General features: G+C 35.2%; 1 protein-coding gene across 4 annotated transcripts in view; it reads right to left on the minus strand.

The window, feature by feature from the left end:
- Positions 1 to 12,519, minus strand: part of LOC136042084 (outer mitochondrial transmembrane helix translocase-like) — a 58,908-nt gene that overhangs the window by 2,342 nt on the left and 44,047 nt on the right. For all 4 annotated transcript variants that reach the window (XM_065726984.1, XM_065726981.1, XM_065726983.1 and 1 more), the window contains exons 6-8: positions 12,152 to 12,348; positions 7,009 to 7,184; positions 3,257 to 3,374 (exon numbers count right to left, since the gene is read on the minus strand). In XM_065726984.1, coding sequence (XP_065583056.1) covers positions 3,275 to 3,374; positions 7,009 to 7,184; positions 12,152 to 12,348 — 473 coding nt within the window. In that variant the 3' untranslated portion in view covers positions 3,257 to 3,274. The remainder of the gene's footprint in view (positions 1 to 3,256; positions 3,375 to 7,008; positions 7,185 to 12,151; positions 12,349 to 12,519) is intronic.

Consider the following 12,519-nt stretch of genomic DNA (forward strand, 5'->3'; position numbering starts at 1 on the left):
TTTTTCGAACGATTCTTATAAAAATGATCTTGAATTTTTAATCTTATATCTCAAAAAGGGTCGTGGAACACAAAGAGGGGCATGAACAAAGAATGTTGAGAGGACGATGGGCTTCCCTCCGGCAGTTTTTGACCCATATAAATTGTACAAGAACTACTGGTTTGTAATTAAATACGCCCTCCCCAGACTTCCTCCAATCATCCATTTTTAATGATGAGACAAGAAACAAAAATATTCAAAATAAAGATAGGACACATAATGCTGTTTCTAGAACAGCACTATTCCGTTGACTATGACATAACTTAAATTCGAAAAGGAACGATTACTTTCGAAGAAATGATGCCTAAATTAACGGAAATTATAATCAACATTGAAGTTAAACTCAATAATGAACAGGAACTACCCGAAGCAAGTGTATTGTTACCACCCCCCTTAAGGCCTTCAGAGGCATAAGTATCATTTTTGTTTTACATAAAACGAACATATTGGAGCCTTGAGGGAGCACATCCTCCTTGATATACATGTTAACTTATATTCGTTTTAAGTTTTAACGTCACTCTTTATTTCCATTTGAAAAACTAGTTGTTATTTTCTAGTTTGAATTTTTGCAGTTGTTAATGTAAGGATATTCGGAAATATCCTTAACATAGAGATGCTGCTGTCGTCCTCAACCTCCAATCTTTACGTTAAAGTTTGGCTTTTGCGTAACAATGCTTCAAAATGAAAACAATCCCCAAAAAGGAACACCTCTTATTTTTTGAGGCGCGGGAGTGGATTGAAATATACTTTAGGGATTCTCTCTCTCTCTCCTCAGAAAAGATTTACTGACGTTTTCAATGATCTTTGGTGTGCAACTATACAACTCGTCAGTAATACTGCATATAAGTTCGACGTGAAAACCATACATTTCGTATAAATTGCTCAAAGAGTAGACAGGCTCTTTGGTAGGGTCTTGAAGGTGTTCGTCCTATTTGACTCACTTCTATATTCTCTAAACTATGTGAAGGATTCCTTGCGGATTGGCTAAAGAAGAAAATCCTACCTTTTACTGACCTGAGACAATTTGGGAACATCAAATCCACTTCTACTTCCCCATTATCTTGTTTTTCTTATTGACTCAATTGGAAAAATTCTCGAAAAACCTAGTTGCTGGCTAAATTTAATTTCCATTGACCTTCAAAAAGCATTTGACCTTGTTAATCACAATATTTTGGCTGAGAAACTTGTAAATGATTTCAGTATTGATCCTTTCCTGGTTAAATTGGTTGTCTCCTTTTTATCAAATAGATCACAGGTAGTCAAATATAGGAATCATTATTCCAGTCCCCTCCCTGTGGATAATGGAGCACCCCAAAGTACTCTCCTAGGTCCCCTCCTTTTTTCTGTTATGATAAATAACCTCGCTAAGGAATTTCCCGACAGATGCAAATTTGTGGATGACCTAACGGTTGTTGAAACCTGCAACTGAAACTTAGTAAGCAACCCTATGAGTATCCTCAATGATATTCCAGATGAACCTGCGGTCTTAGACATGAGAGTAAACCCCTCTAAATCTATGATAATGCCAATATGTTTCCTTGAGACCTCACCCCTTTTCCTCAACCGTATACCCCCAGATATTTCTGTGTCTTCCTTTAAATTATTTGGGGTTATAATTTCCTCTAATTTAAAGTGGGATATCCAGGTTAAAGATATTGTGCATAAAACTAATGCGTCCATGTCTCTCCTTAAGCTCTCGAATAAATTTAACGTCCCCCCCATCCCATTATTTACGGATCTATACTTCCTTTGTCCGCCCGCATCTTGAATATGAATGAATGAATGACTGTATTTAAAGCCATTTTTCAGGCCGTATACATACATATATAACAACAAACAAACTAAATTATGTAACAATCGACTTTCAAATAACAAGACCCTTCCGGACAAAATTTGCCACTGCTACTATATTTATTTTCGACGTCGACTTCAAATTTCCAAGAAGGATATATATCCTGCAATATGCATGTCCAGTTTGGCATCCTGGCATCTCCCGTGATGAATCAGAAAACATTTAATCCATTCAAAAAAAAGAGCCCTGAAAATAATATTTAAAGAAGCTAAGGTACCATACTCGCTCCTTCTAAAAAAGCCAAGCTGGAAACTCTTCAGCACAGGAGTGGAATGTTGTGCATCCATTTTGCAAAAAATGCAATAATAAACCTTCGTACGGACAACATTTCTCCCATAAGAAACCCCCCATCCAGACACTGCCAGTCAAGTGCTGTTTCTGAACCCGTTCCTATATTGTCGCCCATCCGTTACTTAGCCTCCAGGTATGAAAAAACCTTTGTCCCCTCCATTACTGATAGAATAAACTGCTTGTTTGCCTTTTTTCTTTGGTACTGTGAATACCCAAGTTTTATGTTTATTTGATTCTTTTGTTCCCTCCCCTTTGTTTTTATGTTCTCTTTTAAACCTTTTCAACGCTAATTTTATCTCACTCTTTTAGTTTTGTTTTAGTTTTTACCTTTTTACCTTTCTGACATTTTGTTGCTTAATTTAATTTTTCACTAATGAATGGCTTCGCCTTTCTGTTTTTGTTGTTTTGGACATAGTTTAGCCAGTTTTTTAGTTTTTGTGCTATTTTTATGATTTGTTTTTGTTTTTATGGTTTTATGACTCCGAAATGCGAATTCGGTCCTTCAGGGCTTGTGATAGTAATTTTTTGAAATTAAATATTTTGTCTAGGTTCCTAAATCTATAAATGGATTTAAGATCAAATCCTCCACGGCATGGTAGCATGGCTTCAGAAACTGTGATTTGGCGTAGATAGCTATTTCATAGTTCTAACCCAATGAGCTATCTAAAAATTTTCAGAAGGAAATTCCAGTTATGGATATATGGCTATCAGAGTTCCTTTATATGACTCATTTAGTCAGGGTTTCGGTTACTTTTGACAAGGGTTGCTCTTAACTAAACAGTGAATTTAAAGTTGCTGAATGGGAACAGCCCGTTTCTTTATTCTCAATTTAGTGAACCAACTGTCTAACCGTTCAGCATATTCAACTGTTTGGTTTTGGGAGACACAGAAAAAGTCAACTTTTTTCTATCTTTCCTATAATATTTGTTTTCAGAAAGTTTAAAAAAAAACTTTTTTCTCTTCTTTCATTTTCTCTCGTAAAGCCTAGAGTAAAGAGTTATCAATATTTTTAAGGCAGCAGTTATAAAAAGAAAAATAATACTACGTGAAAATTCCTATAAGTCATACACTTACCAAAATAAAACAAGCAACTTAATCTAGGGGATAGAACCTTGTGTGACCCCGTGACAATAGGACTTCATCTAACGCCTTAAAAAAGTAATGGTCTTCTACTGTTACAGCAGCCGTCTCACTGAAAAATAAAGAAAAAAGAGTTGAATCATGAAGATGATGCTTAATTCAGTAAAAAACAAAATTGTGGCAAAAAAATCTTCATCATGGAGCATTTTGAAGAAAAATCCGATACGGAATCTTTGTTTTCCTTCGATTTTTTTTTATGGGTAATTCATTAGGAAAAGTTTGTTCATGGTGTTTTTATTTTCGAAATGAAAACCTTTTTGTAAATGTAAATCAAGAACTGTTTTGTGGCAGACAAAATTAGCGTCTTCTTTACTTTGGGTAATTCTTTGCTTTCCAGCATGGGCGTCAATTCACGGAATTCAGAAGGGGGAGGGGCACGTGTTTATCAAAATCTAGGGAAATGTAGCTTTTCAATTTTTTATGCAGATACCAAAAAAAGATATTTTTCAAAATCTGGAGGGAGCAAATGCCGAAGTGTTTTATTTTCAAAAATTTCCATTTCGAAGTTTTTAGCGATCATTGCCGGCCGCATTATCCTAGCAGTTTTTATGTTTTGAAAACATACATTCAGAAAATATTCTTCAGTCCTTGTACATTTATTTTAGCGATCAGTGCCGGCCGCATTATCCTAGCAGTTTTTATGTTTTGAATACATACATTCAGAAAATATTCTTCAGTCCTTGTACATTTATATTTATTTGGTCAAACTTGTAACTGCTATCACTTAAGGATTGTCGCCCTTGGGGAATTACCACTTATCTTAGTAATGAATTTTTTTCCCTAGTGATTTTTTACCTAAAGTGAATTCTATCGCTATTTGATTTGAATTAGTTTCCAAGAAGAAAAAAAGAGCAACAAATCAAATCCACTGGAATTATTCAGAAGAATCCTAAAGCTATCCCATTTTTAATATTAGCACTTTTCAAAAGACGTTTATACGATTTTATTTTAGTTTAACCTTGTGTTTTGTTTAGTATACTTTTCTGAGACAGGTTTTAATATTACAAATATACGAATTCTTTTAAGCAAAATCATAGGAAAAATTGATGCATCTTCAAGGATAGGACTAGATGGACATAGCAAAATTATTATTTGTCAGACCATCATGTATGAAAGGCCACAAAAATCCATAGCCTCACCATTAGAAGTTCACGTTTTAACTTTTGATTTTCCACCATTATTTAAGCGATCTGCACGACTCATTATTATCTAAAAAAAGAGAATAATTGTCATTTTAGACAAATAGTTGTGAAAATCAAAGTCTAAGTTACAGAAATAAGACCTTACTTGGTTTGGCCATTGACATAATGTGTGGTCGAAGGAATGACGTTATTTCTCACTTTTTCTTCTATAATTTTACAACCTATCTACAAGCACTATCTACACTTTGCCATGCATCACTCTTGTTTTCAACCCATGTGCCCGTAAATTGAATCAAAAGTGACAAAATCGAGAAATACAAAAATACATCAGAAATATGTAATTTGGGTTATACATTTGCAGATTTAGGGGGGGTGGGTTAGGGGCAAAGTATAGAGGAACCGCCTTCAACACGTGTTAACTGTAATTTTTTCTGAATATTATGAAGTAAGAATTGTTTTCTTAGCATGTTTGCACAGTTGTAGGCTAATACCTTTTTTTTATCTTAGTATAGAAATTAATTATTAAACTTACTAATTATTAATCATTAAACATAAAACTAGTTGTGAAAATAAAATAACATTTTACTTGGTTTAGCCATTGATATAATGTGTGATGGAAGGGATGACATTATTTCTCGCTTTCTCTTCTATAATTTTATAATCTATCTACAAGCTAGCGTTTCTTTATTTTTGTTATTAGCCTACAATTGGTCTATTGAGGAAGGAAACATGTACAATATGCAAGAAAATTGTAGTTAACACATCTTGAAGGTGCTTCCGCTATACTTTATCCTCACACTCACGATGTGCAATTATATAGCCCAAATTATATATTTCCCATGCAGTTTGCCATGCGTCACTCTTGTTTCAACCCGTGTGCCCGTAAATTGAATCAACTATGACAAAATCAAGAAATACAAAAACACATGGGAAATATATAATTTGGGATATATTTGTGCCGATTAGTGTGTGGGGGGGGGATGGAGATCATGGGTAAAGTATAATGGAAGCACCTTCAAAACATGTTAACTATAATTTTTCTGAATATTGTGAAGTAAGAATTGTTTTCTTAGCATGTTTCCTCCTCAACAGTCGCAGTTGTAGGCTATTACTTTTTTTTTTATCTTAGTATAGAAAGTAATCATTAAACTTATTCAACTTGTCAATCCTAAATTACGGAAATGCAATTACAGTGACTCACTTATTGGTGAGCCCATTTTAAAGAGAGAGAGAGAATGTATTTAAAAAACACAAAAAAACACAAAAATAAGACAAATTTGCGAAAAAGCCTAATGGCTTGTGCGGCCATTCTTGAAACTACAAAACAAATACCTTATCACTGGATTCCCCAAAAATGTTTACATTAGTTACATAGAAATTGTTACATTGTTTGCATTAGTTCGAATAATCGCTGCTTATGATTTTCTCATTTGAAGTTACACCAAACAATATTGCGACTCAAATGTAATAACTTATTTATTAAAACTCGCGTATTCTTGCTCAGCTAAAGTAAGTCAAGACGTCTCATTTGCAATATTTTCTTGTTCATGATTCATTTGAAAGGTGATTCATATTAAAATCTATCGCACACAGGATGAAGTCTTTGTCTTTTTCTTAGCCGGAACAAAGAAAAGAACGAACCACAGGGAATAAGGCTATGTTGTTACTCAAATATGACATAATATCCAGAAAAGCGACTTTTCAAAATATATGTGCGTTATATAATCTTTAGTCAAAAGATACCTGCGTTATATCATTTTGTATGTTAAGATACAGTGTTTGTCAAAAATTGCATTTTATCTTAAAGTAATCTTTTAAGAATGCACAAATTTTATTTAATAGAATTTGCACATTCTTGCTAAAATTTGCACGTTAAATAAGTTAAAAGTTAAAATAAGTCAAGATATTGCATTTGTAATAATATCTTCCTGTTCATGATTAATTTTGGGATCAATCGTCTGATCTATGATAATCCTGAAGTAACCATGATTAAACTGCACTGCTTCATACGAAAGCAAATAAGCACGGGTAAATACAGTAGAAAACTCAAGTTTGGGGATGGGGGTGGGGTTAAAGGGGTATTTCAGGAAGGAGGGCGTTGCTGAGTGATCTTAAGGGGGAGCCTCACCAGCTCTGGGGTGTACTTGGCTCAACAGAGTAACGTAAAATAGAGTATCAGTTATATAACAAATTAAAGACAGCTAAACAATTACAGTTATGCAACTCCCTAATTTTTTTTAACTTTTTTTCCTTTAAATACAAAAAAATGACGAATCGAAAATTTTGGTTTTGATTTAAACTTTGCAATGGAAATGATAAATTGCAACCACTCTGTAGATTTGCCAAGCAATTAAACCAGAAAATACGTTTGGCAAATTTCTCCGTAATATTTTCGCTTGCTTCTTTATTATTAGCTGTTCAAGCGCATGACTATGTGTTCCTTAGAAGAACGAAATAGCCTCTAATAGCCTAATAGTAGCTGAAATTGAAGTTCAGGAAACTTTTACATGACAATATTTATGTGGTCTAAAGAAAACGCCAAACCTGAAACTACTGTCATATAAGTCGTTCATTTTTTCCACCACAGCAGTTCGGCAAACTTCAGTCAAATCCGCACAGGACAACCCATTGGACCTATCTGCCATTTCTACTATTATATCTTCGTTCACATTTTCGTCTTTAAGTATTATCTTTAGTACTTCTAGCCGCTGTCTCCTATCCTAAAAGAGAACAAAAAAATTGAACTAAATGAACTAGTAGAAAAGCTCTTGTGGTAAAATGTTAATCAATTGAGATAGAGGGTGTTATCATGAAAATTGCTCCAGAAGCTACTTAGTGCTAATCTCCTGACGCCGTTCCCTGTCGTCGGATGGTAAATTTTGAAGCTATTGAAAAAGTTGGATTCGATTGAAATGTCTTATGGAGCCCTAAGACCCCCTCCTCCTCACCCAAACGTAGAATAAAGAAAAATTTCGGTTTCTAGCAAAAATTAGAACACAATTAATAACCATAAACAAAAAGTAAAACTCTTAGGACAGGGACGCATCAAAGATTTTTTTTTTGGGGGGGGGGGGTTACAGAAGGATTTTTTCAGGGTGGGGGGGTTCAATTTCAAGAAAAAATTAGAACATAATTAGTAACCATTAACAAAATTGTAGAAAAATTAAAACCCTTAGGACAGGGACGTATACAGGATATCTTTTTTTTTGGGGAGGGGGTTACACAAGGACTTTTTTCCGGGGTAGAGGGATAAAAAAAAAATTACAAAACTCGTCAATAATTGGCTTATATTTATTTTTCACGTTTTTACTTGTCGGACAAACAACTTTTTTTTCTTCAAAACGGCCTTGTCTTAGGACAATTTTGGCAAGACCATGATGCAGGCCTTCCTCCCAAAAATAGACAAAGTCCCGTGCAGAATTTCAGCTGGTTTCGGTGTAAAGTTTAAGACAACGTAATAATAGGATCCTCATTTCTTTTTAAAACAATAAAAAAAAAACTTTAGCGTAAAGAGCGAGGGGACAAGCCCTTTCATATACGGAATAATTTCTGCTCATTTTAAGTTTTAGTGTCACTCCTTACTTTCAGTTGAAAAAACTTGCTTTTTTTAAATTCAATTTCTGAACGTTTTTGAATATAATGCGAACTTCTATATTTGTATATTTTTATTACGTATATGAGGGGTGTCTGCTCCCTCGTCAATACCTTGCTCTTCACACTAAAGCTTGAATTTTGTCCCAATTCTTTAAGAATGACCCCCTGAATCACAAAGGCCGTAGAATAAATAGTTGAAATTACTAAAAATACTTTAGCGTAAAGAGCCAGGTATTGAGGAGAAGACGAACACCCTTATATACGTAATACTTTCTATTCGTTTTAAGTTTTAATGCTGCTCCTTACTTCCAGTTGAAAAAAACCTTCTTTTTTATTAATTTTCTCATTGTTTTTTTAAATAATGCTAAAAAATCCTGCGCTCCCTTCGTAGAAAATCTCTTCCATCCTGATAAATTCCTCCATGGAAAGATCCTGTGGGGAATTAAGCCTCAAAGACATAGTTATTAGGTTTTTCGACTATGTTGAATAGAATGGCTATCTCAAAATGTTGATCTGGTGACTTTGGAAAAAATGAGCGTGGTAGGGGGCCTAGGTGCCCTACAATTTTTTGGTCACTTAAAAAGAGCACTAGAACTATTAACTTCCGTTAGAATGAGCCCTCTTGCGACTTTCTAGAACCACTGGTCAATACGATCACCCCTGAAAAAAAAAAAAAACCGCATCCGTAATCTGTCTTCTGGCAAAAATACGAAATTCCACATTTTTGTAGATTGGAGCCAGAAACTTCTACCGTAGGGTTGTTTGATACGCTGAGTCTAGTGGTGTTTCCCCCTATTTTCTAAAATAAGGGATATTTTCTCAGGCTCGTAACTTTTGATGGGTGACTAAACTTATTGAAACTTATATATTTAAAATCAGCATTAAAATGCGATTTTTTTTTATGTAACTATTGGTATCAAGATTCCGTTTTTCAGAGTTTCAGTTACTATTGAGCCGGGTCACTCCTTACTACAGTTCGTTACCACGAACTGTTTGATTAACTGGTTCCAGTAGCATTGGATAATTAGCAGGGACGAAGAAAAAAGAGGAAGAAAGAATCTAACAAAGCTAACAGCTTTCAACTTGACTTTGTCTAACTATACAATGTTGGAAAGCTATTTTTACTGTATATTAGAATTCAGTTGCCATAACAAAAAATCTTAGAAGTTAAATCCTTCGGTACCAAGAATGACGCACGTGTAGTCAAAACAGCCACACCAGACATCTCGAAACTCGACTACCGCCGTAACAATATCTAACTGTGGTAGGAAATATAACTTTACACTTCCCAGGTCCCGGCCATACTGTCACTGTAGGTTAAATCTTGGTCGACCTCTTTTGTACCTCCACATGGGGCACCATTTATACATTATATTACCGAGTCGATCCTATACCATACGAAGGGCAAGACCAAGGTATGTCCATTTAATACAGTTCAGACGGTCAGCAACTAATGGCTGATCGGTTCAATGACGAACTTCTATGTCGGTGACGTTTTTTTACCACGTTATGTTCAGGATCCTTTTAAAGCACAGTTTCTGAAAGGCTAGGACACGATTCTCTAGTTGGAAGATTATTTTCCAGCCCAAAGGGGAGAGACTGGCAACAGAAACGTCTGCACAATAAAAGAAAAACTGTTACATCATCTCTTTTATGAGAGAAAAAAGATGAAGGTAATAAATAGCCTCCGAGTTTACAACGCCCATTTTTCAAAATTAGTTTCTAATCAAATGCCCCACCAAACTTATCGTGCCATACATCTTTCAACGTTTTTCAATTAGCCAGAGGAGATTTAATTTAATATTTTCACACATCATGTTCTTTAGTAAGCATTAAGAAAATATTTATCAACTTCCCTTTATCTATTTGTCTGTTTCTATCGGTCTCTCTGTATGTCCCTCTCTGCCTCTCTTGCCCCCTCTCTTCCTCTTTCTCTGCAGCAATATTCAGACCTTATCCCCTTGGCAAAGATTCCTCTGCAGTCTTAAATTTAGTTCTGCCTGATGCTAGAAAAAGCTCAAAATCGGTAAGCTACTCTAAGGTTATCAACCCTTAAGCATTAAAATGTTCGCATCGTCATTAATAGGAATTCCAGAAAAAGTATTCCGAAAGAAAGAAAAGGCTATAAAAGATATACTAGAAGCACTTCGAAGTGACTGTTGCCATGCGTGAGCATAATACGCTTGCAGTAAGGTATGAATCAGGTTAATAGTTGGTTCGGCAAGAGTTCAAAGGACAGCAGGGTTGTATCACGTTCATATGGATTATTTTGGTAGAGTTTGTCCAAAGGATGATGTAAATATATCATAATGAAGGATTAGTCTTATATTGAAGAAAAAGTCAAGTCTCCCCCTTCTTCGCAGGACTAATTTTGTTAGTATTGAGGAAAGGAGGATAACATTTGTGTGCGCTTTGCCAAAATAGAGATCTCCCTATAGTTACCGAACAAATTCAGTGTCCCCTAGTTATTATCTCCCCTTAAATCTCACCTCCGTCGTTCACACTCCCCTTCCTTTTTACATTTTTTTAATCCTCGGATCTTCATGTTCTGGATCTTACACTTGGTAGAACATACAATACTTGGTCTAAGTGTCACCTTTCTAGCACCAGATCTCATCACCACCAAAGACCTTGGTCAAACAGTTTGGGTCACTTCTAATTAAATTTTTGAGTCCAGGTTCAAATTCAGAGGAACCTTTTTCTGACAGAATATGAGCCAACGCAAAAAAACCTAGGATTAACATCATGTTTGTAAACCAAAGTCGAAATCCGATCGCACTAGCTCCAACATACCCCTGTATGTCCTCATATTCCGTCAATCGTCAAAAGACAGTCCTCGTCCATTTTTGTTGGACCTTTTTTTTAAATATTGTCACTGTTTTAAGATTAAGAAGCTAGCTAGAGCAAGCAACATCTTCACCTCTCATCTCACAAGGTTTAAACGGCCCCAACTCCCTCAAAAAGCTGCGTATAGCTCATAGCATCCTATTTGAAAGAATGTTCAAACAATTTTAAACACAGTCTTTGTTCTTTGAAATCCGTCACATCGATTTTGTAGATGGCAAACGAGAACACTTAAGATCAAATGTTAACCTCATACAGACACTCTATTTCGAGAAACTCGAGAAAAGAGGCTTCTATTAAAGCAACCGATCAGAAAAATTGTTTGACATCAGAAAGAGACTCATGCTTCCATTCTGATCATTTTTTGGTTCAAACTTATATGCATTCGTGATACTTCCAAGCTGAATCCATGATTTGTTGCTATCGATGCTGTTTCACAGATTGATGAATTCTGAGAATTCCTAGACCTCTTCTCTTTGATTTACTACGATTTCAGCCAAAATGTGTAAAATCATTTTTCATACAACTTAAAGCGATGTGATGCCTTACAAATCATTTTGCGAGCCTCGGTGTCGGCTGACTGTCTCATAGACAAAGGGTCTATTATAGGAAATTCTAACATGGTAGTCGTTTCCATCGAAAGCTGTCGAGAACTCGTCATGTGACAATGAAATGTGACAGCAAAAACAGTGAGAGTTCATTTCCCTTTTGTCAGCAAGGTTGTCAATCAAGACGGGTGGCACCAAAGAAAATTCCCAAAGCAGCCAAATCACTTAGATCAAAATTCCTTTCAAGCATTTTTCGAGCAGGTAAGCTAGAACATTTTTTGGCGACTGCCCTTTCTTAAGCTTCAAAAAGAAAATTTATCTCTGTTTAATCCAAAAAACCGAATTCACACTGTCTAATGAAGCAAGCTTCATATATACTGAATATTCATATATTCACCTCAAAATGGTCGAAGTTAAATAATTTTTCTAAGATCTCTTATAAAATCTCTACATTTTACGGTAAGACCACACAAATTAATTCTAAATAGTTTTACGATGCAAACTAAAAAAAAATTTACAATGGAAGCGCTGGGGGGATTTTTTAAGGTATAGTATCACCTTAACTGAATAACTTTGAACCCGAATCACTCAAAATTCGTTTGGTGGTTGATACGGGCATTGATCAAAGACAGCATCGGGTCACAATAGTGGAGCTATTCAACCAAAGAAAGATAGTATAAGAAAAAAAAAAGATTATTTACAGGCAAATCAATATGAAATCTAGTGGGCATCCGTCGTAAGATGGCAGGGTCAACAGAACTCATTCTGTTTGTAGCACCAATAACAATTACTTCTGATGTTTTATCAGTAATAAGTCCATCCCAAGCAGACATGAAAATCGATTTCATCATAGAAGTAGCCTCGTGATCACTTGAACCTCGGATGGAGAGAAAGCAGTCTTTAAAGATAAAACATCATATTAGTACAAAGATATTACATAAAAATAGTAAATAAACAGAAATAAACATATAAATGAGCTGTTTACAGGCAAGATCCGTTAATTAGCCCTGAAATGTTTGTAAGGCTTTTAACGTTGCACACAATTTAGAAGAAATAAGCATTAGTACCC

The sequence above is a fragment of the Artemia franciscana genome, unplaced genomic scaffold, assembly GCF_032884065.1.
Source record: "Artemia franciscana unplaced genomic scaffold, ASM3288406v1 PGA_scaffold_62, whole genome shotgun sequence".
Classification (NCBI taxonomy): Eukaryota; Metazoa; Arthropoda; class Branchiopoda; order Anostraca; family Artemiidae; genus Artemia; species Artemia franciscana.